Source organism: Petaurus breviceps, unplaced genomic scaffold (assembly GCF_028583685.1).
Source record: "Petaurus breviceps papuanus isolate PSGF00001 unplaced genomic scaffold, PetGlider_PUasm1.0 128, whole genome shotgun sequence".
Taxonomy (NCBI): domain Eukaryota; kingdom Metazoa; phylum Chordata; class Mammalia; order Diprotodontia; family Petauridae; genus Petaurus; species Petaurus breviceps.
This window is the reverse complement of record NW_027185664.1, coordinates 9,331,037-9,354,161: the sequence shown is the minus strand read 5'-3', so window position 1 is coordinate 9,354,161 and position 23,125 is coordinate 9,331,037. Positions and strand designations below refer to the sequence as shown.

The following is a 23,125-nucleotide window of genomic DNA, read 5'->3' as shown; positions in this document are numbered from 1 at the left end:
AAAGTTTTATGGCCTAGTTACTCCAGAAAGAAAATTAAGAATACATTTCCAGAGTTGTAACAACCCAGCCTCATGTAGGATACAATATCACCAAGTTGCTGCTGGTGGTAAAGGTGCAATATCCATTCTACTTGTCAAATTAGAGGCAACACACCAATATGTTGGGGAGCCAAAGCTCTGGTATTAGGAAATTCAATTTGGACAGAAAGATCAGCAGCAGGAATCCCAATGTGAAGGTCTGGTGGTGCTTAAGTAGCACCTGTAATGATACATACAGGTCCAGTCACAGCACCACATTGTAATTTTCCGGGCCCTTAGGCGGAGCTGGCAGCTTAGTTGTGCCAACATGGTATAAGGCTGGGGGAGGGGGTGTTGAAGGGTAGAAAAAATAATATAAAAGGGGAAACATGGCACAAAAATTACTAGGTTAGAATGTTAACAGATCAGACATACCAAGGAATGTAATGGTCCTTCATAATTAGGAGATGATGATGCCTGTCCTCCATTTCTAGACCAAACAGCTGTGCCTGCTAATATTAAAATGGAAATCACAATTAGAACCTTACAAACAAAAATGTTTTTCCAATATTTCAGATAGTTTTATAGACAAGGAAATACCAATTTCCAGGTAGGCTATAGAGGTAGCCTACAGAGAATTTCTGAAACACCAAGGGTGGGTGTGAGGTGGGACAGTGATGTGTAAAACACATAGATACTAGGCCTCAAATTACCTCCTAACAGAGATGATTTCGTTTATTCTGAAACTATGCCTGAGAGCAGTTCCTGAAGGAGGAAACATGACTTTTAAAAGGAGAAGTGGTATGTTAAAAAAAAATACAAATAGGGGTATAGTTGCTGTTTATGGAAAGCCAGCTCATACCAGATCATTACTCTTATTGTGGTGAAACACCATATTTGATACATGCTAATAAATCATTCAATCATTGGCTGCTTATGATCAATGATTAGCTGTAAGAACCTCTTATGACTATAAAATTACAAACAATGGTAGAATAAAACCATTCTTTCCATGTTAAAATCAGTAACACAATATACTGTGATAACAGAGTACTCTGTTAAGCAAATTATTTTCTTTTGTAGTCACAAAACTTGAATATGAAGAAAAGCTCTTGCTAAATATATGTTTATGTTTCTAGCCTACCAGATTTGTGAATTACCTTTAGAGTTACACTAACCAAGGTGTTACAATTTTAAAAGCGGAGTATTATTACATACAGAGTTTTATTTTCCATATCAAAATTTAGTGATACAATGACTTTTTTTAATTTGTTTATATATTTGCTCGGTAGAAATAAAGGACCCTGGACAATAAGTGACATTACTATTATCTTAGGTGATGAAAAAGTGATTTTCTTTAAATTAATTTTATTTATTTTAGAAAGAGAGCATATAGATTGATCTTGCATACTTATTTATATCAAATAATGAGACATGGAAACGAGGATCAGTATTTGTCTCTAAATCCATGTTATCATAAAAATTAGCTTTTCTTTCACATGTGATCTTCTCTAACTTTCTAACAGGACTATGAAAGATTTTTTTTCTGCCTCAATGTTTCTAAACCAACATGCCCCTGAATACAGAGCTTATTCTTGTCTCCCAAAATTATGCTACTGAGTAGACTGCTTTATATATCTATTAAACTACTGACTTTAAAGCTAGGCTGTACTTTTCCTTCTATGCTAAATAACATGAACATTAGTTGTTCTTCACTTACCTGAAGTACAGGTCATGGCTTGCAGAAAAGACTGGATTACAGTCAGTAAAACAATACTTCAATATCTCCATAGTATTAATTTAAGCATGAGGTGATTAATGTTCAGCTTATCACCTGACAATAGCCACTTCATTTCTATGGTTAGTTTCAATTCCCTTTTCTTGCTACCAGGACATCAGGGTCCATAAACTGCTCTCATCTTTGGGTCTGTCCTCTGTCTAAGGAGAGGTAGACGCAAATCATGGAATCTTAAGTAAACTACCACTACCTACCCAGAATTTATTCCTCTCTTGCTAAGAAATCCAGTAGTTTGAAAATTTTACTGTCACAAATTAACATCATAAATAGCTGACAATATGCATGTTATTCGGTGTAACAAACAGCTGAAGAGACAGTAGCTGACTGAATTTAGGTTGTCTACCCCTTTGATGACTTTAAAAACACAGTTTGATAAAGTATTAATTAAAATCAATTCTTAAGGATGTCAAGAAAAGTCGATCTATTAAGAAGTCACCTCTCTATACCACAAAGAATATAGGTACTAAATACTACCAAGAGTCCATTGGAAATGCTTGCATTAGGTGTTGTGTTAAGCCTTTTGAAAGGCACTTCTAAGGGTGGCTAGGTGGTGCACTGGCCCTGGAATCAGGAGGACCTAAGTTCAAATTTGGCTCCAGACACTTAACACTTACTAGTTGTGTGACCTTGGGCAAGTCACTTAACCCCAATTACCCTGTCTTCTACCCCCCCAAAAAAGAAAAAAAAAAAAAAGGCGCCTCTAAAAACTAAACTAATTTATGGATAATTCTCATAATCTACTAAACTCACCCATGACCCAGCTAAATGTCCAAGCCACGAAAATCGATCACATAAATTAAATTAGAATGTTTTTTTTTCTTACCCAGATTTTTTTCACAATTTATACAAATTTTTTTCTCTTAAATTATTTCTATGGAACTAAAGAATTCAATAAAATTCTATAAATCCCAATAGAACATATTTTTTGAGCACACTTCCATTCTGTTGAAATGAATACATTAGCTGAACTTTGTCATTTGAGATATTTTTATTAATTTTTGCTTCATGTCATCTGCAGAACCAGGTAAAACTTAAGACACATAAAGGTCTTCCTCATATTCCATGGGTTCCCCACCCCAGCTCTACGTTACTTTCTCTATCCACACCTGATACATATATTCTGAGGGAAAAAACACACAGCAATATTTGCAAGCAGCAGAATGTCCAGTTACTCTTCTCTAAACAGGCTGCAGTTGTGAGAAACACTTCTGCGTCCTATGTCTCTCTTGAGAGGCCATATCAGTGGTGGACAGAGCCAGCGTTGAGACATGAAGATGTGAGTTCAAGTTCTACCTCTGGGTACCCTGGGGAAGTCATTTAACTTCTCACCACCTGAGGTTGTTCATCAAGGTTATAAACTGCAGAGAAGGTACTGATCTGCAGTATGGGGAAGTTCCTCACTAGGAACTTCCTTTATGAATAAAATCACAGGTCCAAGCAAAAATAAAAATCTAGACCTATGTCGCAAGAGGAAGTCACTTTACAAACCTTACAGAGCTTAAGGGAGTTATTTTCATAGGAAAGTATGTGTATTAATTTCTGCTGAGATTGGGAAATCAAATTTCACGTACGGTTACCTGAGAGAGAAGGAGGAGAGCCAACAGGGGTTGAAGGATTTGATGAAAAGCTGTTGTTAGTGTGATCCGGAGAATAGATCTTAAAATAGAAAAAGAAAAAAACATTCAATACAAAACTCAAGTTATAAAGCAGACCTTAAAATAAACCCTGGCTAAGAAGCCCTGCTGTATAGCCAATTTACTCTAATGGGATCATCTCAAATTCCCAAAAGTATTGATACCACAAATTGCTCAACTATGGGAGTCTTCATGATCAGAAATGCTTATGTGGCTTCCTAAATGGCACCTCTGGAAAATAACACCTTTGAAAACATAATAAAAGTCCATTCATATTAGTTAAAAGTAATGCTCTATGACAGGGTTAGAATTTTGTATGACCCAGATGAGTTCAGTGAGCATGACTAACCCAGATGCATTCACAGTTTATGTAATCTGATAAGGTAGAACATGTTGAGAATGCATGGCATTACACAAAGAATCATGGGCTCAGAGTCAGTCAAGCTGGGTTGTAGCAGCTTCCCCCAAACAAGCTACACATCCTTGAACAAATCTCTTAACTTCACTGTTGCCTTGCATAAAAAATATAGGAACTCTTTCAGTTTTATAATTCTGTGATTCATGTATTTTTCCTTTTGGCCATGGTCTGTATAGAAACTAGTTGCAAGAACTAAGTTTTTTTTTAAGCACTAACATTTTTTGAAAGAATGTTTACAGTAAAATCAACTCATTTAATGCTTCTAGTGATGGTAGACATACAACTGGGGCTCTTGAGTTGTTGCAATAATGGAAAACATCTACAATTTACATCTATGAGTATACATGCTTAGTCTAAACAGACAATATCAGGTGTGCATCTTACAGAAATAATATGTTCCCTTTTTCACTAATGAAAACAGATCTAACCAACTCTTGTCTCGTGGTAGTAGAACAAGGAAACACAGTAGAATAGTTCTACCAGGTAAGAGAATCATAGAATTTCTGTGATGAAAACAACCTAAACAAATCTTATCCAAACCCCACCCCTCTTCATTTAATAGATGAGAATTCTCAGGCCCACACAAGCTACATGACTTGCCCAGTGTCATACATTTCATTAGTGGAAGACGTGGGAATCAAATCTTCTGTCTTTAAATTTGATGGTTTTTATTTATTAAATTGATTTCTGTAACTGTTGTATTTTTTAATTACCGCATTTTATAGGTCTTTGAGAACTTGGGGTACAATCAGTGAAAGACATCATGACACGGAAGAGTGCTTATAATCTGGTATGTCTACCAACATTAAGTAATTTTGAACAAGAGAGAAATGATGTCAAATAAAGAAGATATGTACACACATGTCCTACTGCTACCTAGTACAACTATTAGAAGAAGAATGGGAATAAAATCTTTAGTTTTCACATATGTCCAAGGAACCCCAGCCCCCTTTTAAGCAATGAACATTATATTTTACAGCAAAGTTGGACACTCTCTAGAATCAAATCTATCCTGTTTGCTGTTCATTTTCTGAAATTTCCAATGTCCACTTTTGATTAAAGTTCACCCTTTTACAACGGTAAATGTGGAGCCCAAAGTAAATATTTTCTTACCGAGGCAAGTGCTTTCCCCAGAGCATCGCCAGTCTGTGAACTGCCTGCCGCACCACTCCCTCTATTTGCTGCAAAAACAAAAGGCTGAATGTGAAAACCAGGCAGGGCAACATTTCGGCATCTTCTATTCCTAGTCCACTTACTCATAATTTAATTGCATTTTAATGCTAATTATATCACATTAATCTTTAATTAGCATTAATTTGTTTGCTAAGGTAGATGTCAAATATATTCATGTTACATTTTTTTTAAACAGAAAAAATATACACCTGACACCTTGCTGTGGTCTTTTAAATGTCCTCGTGGATATTTGCCCTGTCCTTGATTAAGGACAATGATGGGTGAGCGGCAGTAACTATATAGATTTAAAAAAATGTAGTTAAAGAAGACACTTCAATTTGAAGTCTCTGTAGTCTCCAAGAGAGTCATTGCTGTGCTCCATATGAAATTAGGTTATTTTTGCCACCAATCAACATTTGACACATAGTAAACACTGTCTCTCCCTCTTAGCTCACTTGACTAAATGCAACAATGAATCTGTAGAGATTCGACCTGTAGAAAAATGAAACACTTAAAAAATACTTCCATGTATGTCCATTTATTAGCACAGAAACAAACTGCTATGTCACCAAAATCAACCCAGTCGAGATTCTGAGGATAAAATTATGCTAGCAACTCTTCAGGCTTATCTTTAGAACGCCAAACACTAACTTACTGTTAAATAATGAATTATAAGGTAACTACGTACAATTGAAACCTATGTGTAGTTCTCTGAAACATCTCACAAGTAGCTTCTAGAACTAAACAACTTTTCAAAGAAGAGATATGGTTAATATGTCCGAGGTCTTTATTATTACCCAATAACTGTAAGTAAATCAATTGTTTAACATGATATACAATAAAAAGAGACAGTGGGTGTGTCACACCAATAGTTTTGCTCTCGGAGTGAGAAAGACCACTCCAATTCCACCTCTAACATTCTCTAGCTGTATGACTCCGGGAAATCATTTCTATACCATAGGCAACGTTGCCCTCCGAACTTATCTACTGAGTCACAGATGGGCTGCAAAATACATTATTGGATGGAATTTCTACAATCAAAGTTCCCCACGCTGCCCAAATCATTGATCCTCCGAGTTATTTTTTTCCTATTTACATTACACATTATACTATTTATTATGGGCTGACTTCTCAAAATACTTTATAGACATTCTTGAGAGGCTTAGGAAACATATCATTGTTTTGTAGATGAGAAAAAGGCAACTTGACTTCTTCTGAGCTAATTCAACAAGACTTTGTATATTTATATAATCTTAAAACACAGGTTTTCCAAGTATGCTTGCCTCATTTCAAGCCCTGTCCTTGAACCAACAGGTTATACATTAGTTTCTTCATTTGCAAAAACAAAGATATCAGAATAAAGGGGTATTTAGGATTTAGTATTCTAAAAGGATAATTCTATAGAAACCTAGCTTCTTACATTGGTAATCCATTCTGGGAAGATATAATTGCCTTATCATAGTCACACTATATTTTTTCCTTTCCATCTTTACCATTATGACCATATGAAGGTGAAGAGAATGCCAAATGTTTTGATACAACTTTTTGTAGATTTAATTGTTAGTTTAACAACCACATTCAGATACAGTGATAGACAAAATCTAAAGGCAGAAATGCTAAAACCTGGAACCAATTATTTGTTTTGACCAAAACAAAACAAAACCCAAACCTTAAATCATGCTCATTTCACCACATGTATGTATATGTTTTGAAAAATCATTATCTCGGTGCTTGTTTAGAACTAAAGTTGCTCACAAAAATCCCAGAATTCATTGCTAGACATCACAGAATGGGATCATGAAAATATACTGAGCAATAATGTTAGAACAGCTGTTGAAAAAAGTTAAAAAAAAATAAAGGGATATACATATTCTTTAGCATTAACTATTTAAAACCAGGATTCTTAACTTGGAGTCTGTGAGCTTGTTTTTCAAAAAAATACTTTTGATAACTGTATTTCAATTTTCTTTCCAATTTTTATATATTTATTTGTACATTAAAAGACATTTAAAAATGGGTTGCATAGACTTCATTATACTGCTAAAGGAGTCCACAACACACAAAAAGGTTAACAACCCTTATGTACTTGAAAAAGAAAATAATGAGGTTTCCTAAATAAAATGACTGTAGCTATTTTTTCCTGCTTTCCTGTAGCATCATTTGGGGGGGGGGGGGCATTTTTCTCTTTTTTTTGCTTTTTGGAGGGCAACTGGGTTTAAGTGACTTGCCCAAGGTCACATGGATAGTTTTTTGTGTTAAGTGTCTGAGGCCACATTGAACTCAGGTCCCCCAGACTATAGGGCCGGTGCTCTATTCACTGCACCACCTAGCTGCCCCAGGGCATTTTTCTCTTTAGGATTTGTGGGTGTGACTGGCATGTCAGTACTAAACACTAGAAAAAAAAATAAGTTCATAGGCTAATACCAGGTTATTTGTAAACTAATTAGGAATATTTTTAGTATTAAAACTATTTTTGTTTTCCTGATGCTTTACAAACATACCATATTCATTTATGAATATATCCTACACTTGCCCCCTATCTAGTGAATCATCCCCTGTAAAAAAAGGTTTAAAGAGAAAATGAAAATAGCTCTAATGAAAGGAGAGAAATACATTTTCTTCACTTTTGTCTAGGGACAAGTTTGGTCCATATACATAGAACTCAGTTTTGTTCAATTTTTCTTTTCCTTCATATTACAGTCACTGTATTTAGTTTTCCTGGTACTGCTTACTTCACTCTTGATCAGTTCATAAAACTTTTCTTGTGTTTTTCTGAATTTTCTTAGTCATTTCTTATGGTAGCAATATGCCTTTAACCATTTACCACAATTTCTTTGGCTATTTTCCTACTGAATTATTTAATTTAAAATTAGGTACCTATGAAATAGAAGATGTGTGAGATCACACTGCAAAATTCTACATTATTACAATTTAGGAAGAGTTCAAACAAGACAGCAGACATGGTGTCAATCATGGATAAGATATAATACTGAAGCAAATAGTCTCCAAAGCATCACTTCAAAACAACTTCAAAGTAAAGAGTAAAAACTGAAAAGCAGCTAAGGGCACAGAAAATGATTTTGGATGTGATAATCTCTTTTCTAGTAACAGCAAATAACAAATAACAACAAATTACTAATTTTCAAATGAGACTGTGACCTGATATTATTTTTATTAATTAAAGAACAATGTGGGTAATAACAATCTTCTTATCTATTTTAATGCAGTTTTCTCATTTTATGTATAAAGATGGGTGGGTAGGTGGTAGAACAAAAAATATAACATACTACCACTTCAAATTATCATAAGTAGTACTCAAGAAAAGAACAAATAAGTCGTGTAAGGAAAAAAGAAATGGTATTATTGTCAGAAGGCTGGGTTCAAGTCTTGACTGCTCCTTTCTATAAGCATGATGCTGTATATGTTGCTCAGCCCCTCTAAATTACAGTTCCCCCCCCTCCACGAAATGTTAAGAATCATACCTCACTATCTATAAATCTGCCAATATTTTTGTAAGGACAGCAGTTTGTAAAACTTTACAGACCATATAAATTATTGGTAATATTTATAATATTGATGGAAGAAAGAGGTTTAAAACAGACCAGATAGTAGAAGTAAAAAGACACTTAAATCATCTAACCAGCCCCTTCATTTTACAGATGAGGAACAACTGAGGTATAGAAATGTATGTGTGCACACATGCATGAGTCTATCTGTACATATATGTACATACATGTACACATGCAAATATGTTCATAATACTGAACACACAGTTCAAGAAAAGGAATAAAATTCATCCCTCTGAAAATTTTATGTCCCCAGTATGAGTCAACTTTTAAAATCTCTGACAAAGTAGAATGGATAAATAAAATCAGAACAAGGCTCGTTTAGTTTTCAAGCAGAATGATTCCTTTCTTTTCAGATATGGGAAATGGTACCCACTAAATTGTCTACCTTTCCTTAAGTCCTGCTCTTCAAAATTACCTCTCCATGCCCTTGATTCTATAGGTATTCACTGAGCCTGCCTTCATGTTTTTAGAGAGGGGAGGGATTTCAGGCATCATTTAGCTGAATCCCAGTCAGGTGAGGGGACATTCCTCAAGGTCACATGACTAGAGGCAAGATTAGCACCCACATTTTCTCTTAGGCCAGTTTTTTTCCAGTACCTCATGGTGTCACATGTGTAAAGTCCTCATAACAAAACAAAGCTGGAGTTTGCATAGCTGGTGGGCATCAACTGGGATGATTTCTTCCCTTATCTTGCTCAAAGTCGGGGGACAGGGAGAGGACAGGGACAGGACCCATTTCTAAACACATTTCTGGCATGAATATGAGGATATTTAATTGTTGTGAGGAACTATAATTTTGTAGGAGGGTTTAGCACAGCCAGTTAGATGATTATCAGTCAGAGGACTTGAACACAGGTGCTGCTGCTGCTGGCTGTAAGCTTAGCAAAATGAAGAATTTAAGATCCTTAGCTTTGTCTTGGACCACCCTTTCTCTGTCTTAATATCAGCTTTGGGAAAAAAAAATGAGAGTTACATTCATACACACCCTAACAAAAAGACAGAATGAACTCTGCCTAGGGACTCAGTGAAGTTGAAAAATGTCAGAAACATGAATTACCCCACAATATACACCCATAATCCTACTGTTGGAACATCATGCAGACAATACCAAAGGCATAAAGTCTTTTGAAAAAATCTGGGTCACGGGCTAAGTATCTAAAGAAGAGATTTTTTTTTAAATCTGAAATTCACTGACTGTAATGTGGGACATCTTCTGGCTGTTGACCTGCTGGGTGTGTAACATGACTATGGACCAGAAATTAATGAGGAAAAGTACGCAACATTTCTCTCTGAGGCAGTATTGTATTTGGCACAGTTTTTAAATTGGAATACAAATACATACTATAACACTGTACTTGTTGGGGAGGTCGAGGGGTGGGGAGAGTTTAGCAGGAAGCTTGGCTTCCTCGTTATTTTGCGAGAAATGAAAGGAAACAGTTCAAATTGGTGACTCTCAGTTGGTGGTCCTAACTAAAATGCATTGATACGACTAGATAAAATTCATACCTCTCTTAAGCTATGTGACTGTTCATCATCCAAATGTACTCAGAAGCTCGAGACTCTTGTAAAACATCAAGTGAATATTCTATGACTATTCAAATAATCACATCATTGAGAAACCAAGTCCTCAAGGGGGAAGGAACACAATGTTCCTATCAGGAAAGCCACATACTGAAATGCATCATGTCCTACAAACATGTCAGTAGAAGCAAAAGTAGCAAGCTATATTAATTCAAGAATCGGATAGCTATATTACAAAGTAATCTTTATCATATGCTGAATTAAATCTATCTCGGTAGTCTGTTCCTTCAAAGCTGCTTTCTTTGAGGCTTTCTGAAACACAGGTAACATCATCCATAGGAAACTTCACCCTAATACTTGTTATCATACTTAATATATTTATTATATACACAGCACTTTTTTTTTCCTTTAGAGACAAGAGAATTGAAAATCCCAAATCATAGCCGGCTTTTGTCCATAGACTCACAGAGATGAGGAAAATGTCTTTTTCAGTGATATATTGAGGGTGGGGGTAAAGGGATGGAGTTTTATGCTCCTCGCTAGCCTCATTCTGCTGGGATTAGGTCACATGCTTTGTTTTTCCTATCAGGAATAGTGAATTAGGGATCATTTATGGTAGGAGAGGCAGGTATGTGGGAGCCCTAGACAGTCTCTGCTTCTAATCCTAATCCTGTTTATGATACATACTTCCCACCACTCCTTTCACCTAGTTATCATTGTACAGTTCCACCCCTAAGGGGAATGTTCAACTGTACATTTGCATTTCCAATGCCTAGCACTTTGTACTTTGTAGAAATTTAACAAATGTCTGCTAATTGTAAAATTGATTTCTACTTCCCATTTGAATAAATGTTTACTTTTAGTGCTGCCAGAACAATGTGCTGATTCCGAGTTAAACCCAGCCTTGGAAGGTCTTGGACAAAGACATGACAATAGCCATTACAGGTAAAAGAGAATTTGATTGATTCACTTCAATTCTTTAATGATGCCATCGTTTCACATATGTGGGCCCTCCCTCTAATGGTACAAAGCACAACCTATGTGTTCCGTCTCATCCTGATTGACCACCATCCATGTCCTCTCTTATATGCTGTAGAGGTTATTCACACCCCTCCCCCCCCCAATCATAGAAGATTTGCTTTAAGTTATTAGGATTATGTTACAAAAATCTGCTCTGGTGCCTGGCTGTAGTACTGAATTCACTCCAGGTCCTTAAAGGGTAGGCTGGCGGAAAGGAATTGTTCTACCATGTTGGAAAGGCTTAGTTTCTGATATTTTGGGACAAGCCTAACTAAGGAAAGAGAGGCTCTCTACTAGAGCCAAGTTACTTAGTGATGAATGCAACTCATGATTCTCTTCTTATTCTACTTCAATTTTAACTCAGAACTGGAATTAATACTGTCTTCAACCCATGGCACTTCACTCCTTTTTACTAATAGATCTTTTTCAGTTTAAATTTAATAAAAAAATAAATATGATTTTGATGAGGCAAACGATTTTAATGGAGTTACTATGCTGATGCTCCATTAAAGTGGATACCTCTGACTTCTCTGGATGAAAAAAAAATCATTTTAAATTTCTACTGAAGATAAAGGGGTGATCATATCATAAAAGTAAATTATTCATTGGTGTAATAAGAGTAACACTCTTTTTAGGAAGTCTAGTTGTTAATTCAGAGATAAAAAAACAAAACCAAGTAAACTTAGTTTCCTTCTGAAATAATAAATAAGCAAAATCCCACTCATCCCAAACCTTGGTACTCTACTTCATCTCTGAAAGTTGGATTAAAGAATAATTTAACTTTTGCTATTGTCCCAAATTAAAAACAGTCCAAGGAGGTTAAATTGTTAAGGTTTCATAATGAAGTTCTCGTGTCATATTTATTAAGCCTTATTACTCTGAATAAAACTGTAATTTGGCTTCCTCCTCTGTAAAAAGAGCAGGCTAGAATATACTATTTTAATGATTTCTGCAGTTCTAATATTTTACGATTCCATGATTTTAAGTTATGTTCTAACAAGTATCTCATGGACCAATAATTAAATTCACAAGTAACAATGAGATTAATATCATAAAATCAAAAGGTTCTCAATACATGTGAGAGATGGTCATATAGTTGGAAAAGTAGCCTAATGGAAGTATCTCCATTATAAAAATACTGACGTGTATCTACACCAGGGAAACACGAAAAATATGATGCCCATGTGTTAATGCTTGAACCCCATTCTTACTGCATTAGTACTGCTTATAGTCATTTTATACAGAATCATGTGTGTAATCTAAAACATATGTTAGGTTATGTGTTCCCTATTTACCAATTATTTAATTAGCTCTGTTTGTTCTTTGAGATATAGGCAATGCAATATTTCTTTATTTCCTGCATTTAAGTATGAGTGAATATATGCCAAATATTTTAGAAACTCTACAGATGTATTTTATTAATCTATACTGTTTGTTAGGAAAGTATCAGTAACATCAGAAGAGAAGGCTTCTCATCTTGTTATAAAAACTTGCTGCCATCACTGAACTCCAGCATACTCTGTGATAATCAATTCAAATTCTGAGAGAATTATTATATAAGGGAACCAAAGTCTCCTACTTACAACAGTATGGTATAAAAGAATATTTGAAATATTTCCCTGAGAAATATTTATTAGATCAAAGATATACTTTATTAAGAAATACAATCATTAGGATTCTGTTCCTCTCTGTACAAGTTCAGATAACCTGAGCAAGTTAGTTGATATGTCTAGAAGGCTACTGTTCCATAAAGCTGAATTACTACAGCAAACTTCCCTCACTAAAGGACGATGAGACTATATTGCTCACTTATTAGTGAGGAATTCTGTAGTCTTGTCATAAATTCAAAATCATTTTAGATCATTGTTGTTTTACCAATATATTATATGGGGTCAAAGAATTCTGATTCTCTCTCTCCCATTAACTCAGGGCTTCCTCCTCTTGCCTTCTGCACCTGAGCCACTGGCTTTGTCTCTACAAACAACAGGGACATCTTTTGGCACTTGTGGTATGACTATAGTACCCATGTCTGATAATAACATCTTATCTTTCCCCTACAAGACAATTACTAGCACACTACTAATTCAACAATATAAATCATTTTTTTCTCCTCTGAGATTAATGGCTATGCTGACTACAGCTCATTCAACATTTATTATCTTATGGCACCTACATGACTAGCTCTTCTTAAACCATGCACTCTTTTCCCATACTAGAAATAAAGCTGAATTAATTAACACATATTTATTCTCATTTACTATGTATATGTGACTCCTCCCTTGATCTACTTCTCCCTTAACTATCGTTGCTTCTTCCCTTCTGAAAATCTAAACTTTATCCATTAAAAAGACAAAAAATACTAAAACCAAGAGCAGACAGGAAACTTAAGGCAGCACCTCTAAGTAAATGAATGACCGTGCATTCTCCAACGAATCTAAAACTCATGACCAGAGATGGGGCTTTCCATCGGCCAAACCACATGCACAGAGTAATATTGCTTTCATTTTCTGCTCTGCAATTACTTCTTTTTTCTTGCTTTTAAATTTTGCCGACCTTACTGCTAACTAGTAAAGTTATACCATGGATTCACCATTAGCTTTGTTGGTAATTTTTCAGGTTTAGAAGTTCCAGTCTGAAAATGAGAAATAATGGAACATCTCTGTTTATCAGAGTTCATGAAATTTCAGTGAAGATGATGATCAGTGGTCCAGAGCAACCTGTGATTTTGGTATAAATTAGCTTTACTATATTATTCCCTGTTTTTCATTGCAAAAATCCCTCGATAGTTCTGCTTGCTTTTTCTATGTGAGAGGGTTATTTTATTCCTATCTCCTTTCCTAATACCAAAAGCAGGTGAAAAGTTAAAAGTTGAAAAGGAAACACAAACAGAAATGTCTGTCACAACTAAGCCAATAGAAACCTTTAGGATTTTATGAATACTTATTTAGAACAAGCTAATATTTTTGATGTTAGCTACTGTATTATTAAAGAAGGACTTCAAAATGAAACTTGCAGATTGCCTAACTAGATGGGTGCAAGCAAACTTACTCTAAGTGAAAGAGAGCTTTCATTTCTAAAGTCCTTTCTTTTGGTCATATGCATTAACATGAAGACCCCTCTTGACTCACCCATTATACTGTCTGTCCCATTAGCAGGTGGTGTGCAGGAAGAGGTGCTGTAATGGTTTGTACCACTACGATGAAAAGTGGACATCGGAGGAAGACTAGAATTGATGTCTGCTGAAGAGTGTGAAGGATAACTCTGTAGTAAAAAGCAGGAAATTAAAAAAAAACATAGAAATATTAAAAGAAGGTTAAAAAATTATGACCATCCAGTTCTGTATCTCTTTCTTGCTTCACTAAAAACTAATCATTTTGCACCCAAGTTTTGCCTTTAGGTTCTACAAATAATTAAGTACAATTGTTAGTTACTCTAATTTTCTTAGACCTTCCATTTTAGAAGCTGAATAAAATAAAAAAAATTATGATCCTCAGAAAGATGGCATACATAGCTGGTTTGGGTTTTCATCAAATAAGACTACAATTATCAAGTGACCTAAGCATTACAGAGTGAACACTACACTAAAAATTATCTCCATCTGTAGAACTTCAAAATGCTTAAATTAATAAGAATTCTGATGAAAGTCTGATTTGGCTTTCAATTTAAGATCACTTCTAATAAATTTTTTATGGCTTCTAAAGTGGTCAGTTGAGAAAGATTTCGCCACATACCAAATTTTAGAAAAGTAAATCAATATTTACTTGTTTCACATGATCTCCCAATGCCATCTATTCTTGCTTCCTTATATCAAATGGGAAAGGATAATTAATAGTCTTAAAGCTTCTTGTTTACTTATTCAATCACTTTTTTCTAATTCACAAAATACAAACCAGGAAAAAAACCCTCAGATTAACTTACTCTGAAAGGATATTGTTAAATTTGACTAAGGTTGAACAAAACTAAACTAAGAATGACTCACTTTATTTTGGGTGCTTTCTTTGTATGATCTCTGTACTAGCTACACTCTGGACTCTGAAATAAGATTATCTTTAAGAAATAATTTCCTTTCGAATTCATCTTTTCCAGTGAAGCTGTTGTGACAGTATTCTATATAAGTAGTTTTTCCCAGGGCATGCAATAACTGATGAATGTTGGTAATTAATCTTATTACCTGTGCACATCTTCTGTGAACTGAAAATGTGGTTATGAGATAACAATGTACTTTAGTCACAAAGATTTGTCCAACTGTATGTTTTTACAAGAAAAACATAGTTTCGTAAAATAATATAATTTTTAAACATACTATATATGCCTTTCATATGACATGCATGGAACAAAGTGGGTTCACCATGTAAAACATATACTTTCTTTGGTTGCATATGTAATATATGATAAAACTACCTTATTATATGATTATTGGGGATACTTTTTTAGCTGCAAGGTTTAGTAATATAACATTAAGCTGCATGGATGGTAGTTATCAGTGTTTAAATTCCATTCATTTGTTCTTCATTAGCCTTTATTGTCTTAATATATTCGTTAGTGAAATACTAATCCAGTTCCTCCCTTCCTCCTGTCCACTTTCTCTAACTTTTCCAACACTCAGAGAGCTCCTCCTTCCTTAAATTCCTACAGTACTTATACTTTGCACAGCATCACTTAGCACTTAATTATGTACTGCCTTTCAAGACTCTTTTAAGTTTTTTCTTGTGTAATTTCATCTCCCTAAATAATATGTAAGCTCCGTGAATGGCAGGGAACATGTTTTATACTTTTTTTTAATCTTCCTCTTCACTTAGGATAGGTTTGAGAAAGCAAAACAACTTTTCTTTCCCCTCTGCTTCCCTACAAAAACAAAAAATAACATTAATAACCTCTCCACTTCCCTCCAAAAAACACTACTGTTCATTCATTGATGGGTAGCATTTAACAAATAAATAAATAATAAAATATATCTGCCTGATATACAGAATATGTTTTAACATTGATTTTATCAATGTCAAAGTGACCTTTGACAAAATTTTCTTTGTATAAGCAGAATGAACTCAGATTAACATGTAACCAAAGACATTTTTTTTGAGGCACCTGAACCACCAATCCTACCCAATTTTAATCACCATTATAACAAGAACTCTTCTAAAATTATGCTGCTTTTTAATGAGATACACATAATATGATGTGTGGTTCAAAGTAAGAAAGGATAATGGGATGGTAAGCAGAAAAAAATCATTGGAAAAGAATCCCACACTTAAAAAAATCACTTGACAAATATTTACACACTGCCTATCATATGGAAACTTTAAAGGAGTTAAGGAGCCTTCTCAAGAAGTTTATATATAGGTGATGAAGCATATCTATAAAGTCCTGTACTTTGTGCAGGCAAGAGAAGAAGAGGTTTGTATTTTAAACGAGAGGTAAATTAATGTTAAAATGCTGATTTTACTTATGAGTTTTATCAGGCATGGTAAAACTAATTTAATAAAAACTCAAAGAAATGAAACTTTCAAGTCATGGGAATTCGGTCTTAATTTTAAACTATATATTTCTTTTAAAAAATAAATCCCAAGGAAACAATATGGCATTAGGGAATTCATTAAACAACCAAAATATCAAACAGCTATTAGATTAAGTCCTGGAGTCCACATGCATTCAACTTAAAATACTATACATGCCATATGCAGAGTGATCTATCATGAGGACTGATGTTCAGAGAGATACCTCTGTGACACTACAATATCTGCATAAAAGATTCAATAATGTTCATTCTGGTAAGGCAGGAAAATTTGATTCTGACACTTTTAAGAACAGGTGATAGTAAAACCTATAGGTAACCAAAAACTAAATGAGAAGAATAAAAGTCCCAAACATTCTAGCTAATTAAAATTTTAGGCAAAATAAAGAGTAGTAGAGGAGAGCTTAGTCAGTTAATAAGCATTTATTAATCCCTTCACTATGTGCCAGGCTTAGATGTTCCAATCATCAAATACACAGGGGAATATATGTTATGAATCATAGGACACTTAGAGGAGAATATGCAATGAAAAAATAAAGACCAGAACATAATATTGAAATATTTCTTGCTTTGATGAAATTCTATTTAAAATTTTGTTTTAATATAATTTTCTTTCAAGTTTTTTTAAAAACATGTGTAGGGTATGTGATTTCTTTACTGGGAACTACTCTCTCTCTTTCTGTGTGTGTGTGTGTGTGTGTGTATGTGTTTAGTTTTACAAGGATATAAAATGAATCTCCTAAGGGATCATTTTTTTTCCCTCAAAAAAGAGATGGAGCTGCAGCGTACTAAGCCACATCTAGATAGGATGGATATATGGCTCACAAAAAATCAAAATCCCTGGATCTTTGAGGCAGGAATATAGTTGTTGATGGCACACGGATAGGACTTGAGATTGAAAAAAGAGAAAGATGGAGAGGAACAACATAAAAAAATGCTGGCAGATTACATATGAACTTCAAAGACAAGGACAGAAAGTGTAAATGGCAGACATGGACAGAAAGTATGCAAAGAGATTCAAAGAATTAGATTTAATGTAGGATAAAACAGGGATACAATGATGTGAAATTCATTGGAACTTTTTATAGATCCATTCAAATAGAAAATGTGCAGACATTTTGACCATGGTAAAATACGGTAGGAACTGCCATGAAGTTTAAAGTACTGAAAAAACATTTACTCTGTAGAGTTTCTTATGTGGGAAATATTGAAGTATACATAAAACATTTAGATTTTAAGTGCTTATTGATAAAATTATTCTGAGAGAAACTAATAAGACGTCTCTCCCTTAAATAATGTGCTTAAGGCAGGGGTTCGTAACTTTTCTGTGTGCTGGGTTCTCCTTTGGCAGTCTAATAAAGCCTATCTCATAATATTTTCAGATACATAAAATGATATACATAGGGTCATAAAGGAAACTAATTATATAAAAATTTAGAAAAAAACATTCTTGGTTTAAATGAAAGAACTGTCAAAAACTATGTTAAGATAATTTCAGAATTGAAATACTTTAAACATGCAGATATGGGCATATGGGATATTTCTTTAGAAACTGGGGTGTTTTTTGAGAACTGACTGCCCCCATTTTGGGTGTAATGACTGACTGCAGGGGCTCTTACATGACACGCCTACTAGAAAAGTTAGTGTGTCTTCTTTATACTGGTCTAAAGGAGAAAAGGTAAAGTGTACCAGTAGCAGACTGCTCAATCCTGCCATCAACTGATGCTAATTTTTGCTATGTGTAGTGAGACTCTATCCATCTTTGTGACTTAGACAGTGAATGGTTTTGGTGGGAATATTTTTGGTCATTATCAGATAACCATAAAAGATTTCTGTATCCAGACAGAAAGAAAACAAGGTTTGAGAGTTTTAGTTACAATGGACTGAGAAAAAGTCATATGGAGCTCACTTTAGGGTAGGGTTCTCGGTTCACTGGACTGGAAAGAACCCTGACTGGTCAACTGTTCCATCCCACTGTCTGAGGATCATGGCTAAATTATCACAAACAGATGTGAATCTCTCCTATTTTTAAAAACCTCCAGCGTAGTAGGCTCAACAATCTTTCACAGTAACCCCATTCTAAAATTTAGCCAACTATCAGTCAAGAAGAAAAATAAATTAAATTCGACATAAGTTCTGAATCAAATTTCTGAGTTATACTAGGAATTAGCTCTGGGATTCCCTTGGTTTGTATCTTCTAGAAGATGGAATTGTAAAGGGAGTAGCGATCCAGTATGAATAGGGGGGAAAAAAAGAAAATGGGATCTTAGAGTTGTTGCTGAAGTGTCAAAAGTTTGCTTTATGATGCTAAAAAAAGTTTTCATATATGTAGTATATTACAATAAAATATTTGGTAACTGAGAGGCTACACAGAATAGTGTTAGTGAGCTGGCCATATATTTGGAAAGAACAGGGGTCAAAACTTGCTTCAGGCAGATGCTGACTTTAATTTAATTCTTGAGGGTCCCAGGCAATCAATTGCAAAGCAGGTACAGATTTACACTGGTAAAGCAAGTTCCCTCACCAGTAGTTTTACCAATGAGATCACAGGAATTTTTTTTAAGGTAGCAATTATACTCTTCAAGAGCTTGACCTTTGGAAATGAAGACCTAACATTTAGGCACAATTACCAAAATAACACAGGCAAAATCTCCTTTGGCCTGATTTTCCCAGAAAACTATAGCAAAAGCTTCACTCTGTGCATTGTAGGCTTGGCCAAAGGCTACAAGCTAAATAAATGCAGGGAACTACCATCATTTCCAAATGAAAGGACATTGATTTCCCAGTGCATACTCAAATTACTGTCAATCAGTTTCACAGATTCTTAAAAGTATGTTCAATGAGAGATTATGGATGGTTAAATCACAGAAATTACATTGAATACTGGATGTAATAATTTGATGTAATTCAAGTTAGTGGAGAAAACTACATCAGAATGCAGAGAAATAGTTCTTGCTTCTTTACATTTTTATGCTATAATTACTGAAATCTGTTAATTTGTGGAGCCCAGAAATGATACTCCATATTGTGAGCTGACTATATATACATGCCACTAATACTAATAGTGGGCATGGGTTTATCTAAGGTTATCCTTCTAAGGGGTAAAATTATCTTGGCTTAGCAACATCTCTTATAAAGAGAATAGTGGCTTTCTTTGAGTTTATACTTTTCATCTGCAATTGAAGGCATTTTTGAACTAATGCTGTCCTTTGTAAGCAGTAGTGACAATATCGCCTGGTTAGTTGGGGAAACATTAAACTAATTTACTCTAACTTTCTGTGTCCTAGAGACTGTGAAGAAGAGAAGTGTGAAAAAAGGGGGGTAGAAAGGAAGGGTAAGAGAACTGAATAAAAAAAGAGACTAAAATCCAATCAGGGACAGTGCCAATACTTGTTCATTGAAAAGTCTATAGGGCATAAGGAATAATAAGCTTTAATTATAATGACAACAAAACTTTTGTCAATCTATTTCCAGAGAAAAGGAGAAAGCAACGGCAGAGAAAGGGTAAAGCTATTGATAAGTTAATTAAAAGTTAATGCACATAGATCCAGTCCCGACCGTGTCCCACACTCCTCCAGCACCCTCCTGTAGGTGAGGTGAGGCATCCTGGGGAGAGGTTAGGCAATAAAACATTTGCTGCTTATGGTAGAGGTAGTTCAACCAGAGGTTCACATCAAAATGTGACGGTATAGTGAATTTACATATGTAAATTGGGTGAGATGAAAATTAGTACTAAAAACGATCCGTCTTATTACTAGAAAGTTGTTCTTCTCCTTACTGAGATCCTGCTTCTCCGGTAAAGTCTCAGTTATGAAAATGATTTGTATTGAGGGATTTAAGAATCTCATAAAAATATTAATTTCCTGGACTTTCTTGGTGGCAAAATGCAGATAACATGCCTTTGACTATATCTGCAATACCTGAGGGGAACAGAAAGCAGGAATCAAAGAAAAGAACCAAGTATTGGTTCCTATGGAAAAACTGGAAAAATCCAAGCAGCGTAAAGGAGAAAAGGGGAAGCCATTAGAAAGCGTATCCCTGATGAAGAGCTGGCAAAGTCTTGGTGGAACTGGAAGCATTTTAAAATGTATTCATAGAACTACAGATCTTCCAAACACATAGTAATCACATAGGACAATTGGTGGAGACCCCACATGCTCTACTTGTAATTCTGCAAAATCAGGAAAATGTGAAGAAGGCCTGCAGTAGGTTGGGTGGCCCTGTCTGTGAATTTCAAATAAAAAGTTTTAATGCTTAGGTATAAAAAAATCAATTTCACAACTCTATGGTAGAGGAAAAAAAGATATGGGGGTTTTAGTGGACAGCAAATTTCAGTAAGTATGAATTGAGATGTGGAAGCCAAAAAAGCTATTGTAATTTTGGGCTGAATTAAGAGGGGCAGAGCCTGCTCTTCTTAGGGAGGCAACAATCCTGTTCTCAGCTTTCATCAGAGCTCATCTGGAGTATGAGATTCAGTTCTGAGTGATGGGGCTTAAGAGAGACATTGATAAATTCTAGATTGTGTAAAGAATGGCAACCAGTATTGGCAAAGTGTCTTGTGTCTGTGTCGCACAAGGAACAAGTGAAGAAAAGGAACACGTTTTGCTTGGTGAAGAAAAGACTTGGAGTCAGGGACAAATGAGATTTGTTCTCTGACCAGGAGGACAGAACCAGGAGGAGCACAGAGTACAAGCCACAAAGAGACAAATCTAGGCTTGATGTGCAGAAAGACTTTGGGACAATTCGAGCTTTCTAAAAGTAGAATGTCCTGCCTCAAGAGGTGGGGGGTCCCCCTTTTTGGAGGTCTTCAGGCAGACACTGGATAACCACTTGATGGACATGTTATAATGGGGATCCCTTTGACATTATTGGATTGCGTTATATTGAAGCCGAGGTCCTTTTCAATGCGCAAGTCATGACGATTTATAATTTATGGGAGGACATAGAGGAGATAGCATAGTCGGTGTAGGCATGGTTGGGTTGTGGGATGCACTTGGGGAATAGTGACATTCAGTAAGAGCACAGATTCATGAAAGTATTGGATTTATGAGTTTGAGAGTGTAAATAAACTTCTAAAATGATGCTATATGAACAGGGGAATTCATATTGTGACTACTCTTACATGAATACCAAATCCAGCTTCAATATCTACTAGTACTTTTTCCTCTAACAGACAGAATTATCATTAAAAATTCTGTATTATCATTAAAATTTAATTAAAGTTATCACTAAACATTAAAAATTAGTTTAATTCTTTTTTTTTTTTAATGAGCAACCGGGGTTAAGTAACTTGCTCGAAATAACATGGCCAGTTATTTCTGGGTGTGGTGCTAAGTGTCGGAGCCCCGGATTCGATCCCCAGGTCATCCCAACACTGCCACCTGGCTGCCCCTAGTTTTGAAGATGGAAAGAAGACAGATCAGATTACAGTCTAATGGTAACAAAAATATAAGTATAATATAAAGTAGTGGTCAGGGCGGTGGAGAGGGAAGAAAGTCCATCGTTTTGATCATGTATGATAACATTAAATTCACATGTCTAACTTGTGCTCACCAATATGACCCCCTTTAATAATGATACTAGCGATTCAGGACACATAAAAAAAAACATGGAACAAAAAAATTGAGATTATAAAAGGAAAAGGGATATACACATTCAGGGAAAAGAGAATAAAGTGATGAGAAAAAAGATGACTACAAAAAATCATAGTTTCTTAGATCTAGGATCTGAAGAAATGATTTCTTCCAGTGCAGTCTCCAGTCTAAAGTATCTAGGACTGATGCTTGGATGTCCTTTCTTAAAGATCTCAGGAATGAAGATAACTCCCTAGACCTTATGCCTAGCTTTGTAAAACAAGAGGGTAGATAATCACTCAACTGGCTTTCTTATCTCCATGACCACAAAAATCAGCCTTACCAAACGTTCATGCGGATGCAAGCTGCAGTAGCTGCTAGACTGTGGAATATGAGAAGAATTGCCCAACATTCCTCCATAGCCAGGTTGATTCATCCCACTGGAGGAGCTCCAAGGGTCACTGCTGTGATGGCCATCTGCAAAGGACAAAGACAATGGTGGCTTCCCTGAGGGCCTTGAAACTGGCTTCGAGAATAGTGCTTGTCTCATAAACTTAAAAATAACTGTCCCAATATACTTCATTTATCCTTATGCCAGTTTGTTGATTATACAAGACATAGCATAAAAAATATGGTGTTCAATTACCTAGCAGCTAAAAACAGTGAACAATAAATGACAGGTCTTCAGTTAAAAACCAAGTTGAAGAGAGAGAAATGGAACACAAATTCATATTGAATTATGTCAAGTTAGCAGGATATCTGATGTTAAATAAAAGTTTCTTGGCAACTGCCTCACCCTTTTTATTTTTCTATGATAACTGCTGCTATATTTTGGGGCAAATATTTTTAGCTAAAAAAATGCCTGATATATTACACACTTGGCAAATTT

The 23,125-nt window shown here is 35.2% G+C and overlaps 1 protein-coding gene across 14 annotated transcripts in view; it reads right to left on the bottom strand.

The window, feature by feature from the left end:
- The window catches only part of LOC138171996 (transcription factor 4), a 450,737-nt gene that overhangs the window by 43,493 nt on the left and 384,119 nt on the right, over window positions 1-23,125 (bottom strand). For all 14 annotated transcript variants that reach the window (XM_069101609.1, XM_069101625.1, XM_069101630.1 and 11 more), the window contains 5 exons: window positions 22,580-22,713; window positions 14,280-14,412; window positions 4,982-5,049; window positions 3,394-3,472; window positions 454-530 (listed from right to left, as the gene is read on the bottom strand). In XM_069101609.1, coding sequence (XP_068957710.1) covers window positions 454-530; window positions 3,394-3,472; window positions 4,982-5,049; window positions 14,280-14,412; window positions 22,580-22,713 — 491 coding nt within the window. The remainder of the gene's footprint in view (window positions 1-453; window positions 531-3,393; window positions 3,473-4,981; window positions 5,050-14,279; window positions 14,413-22,579; window positions 22,714-23,125) is intronic.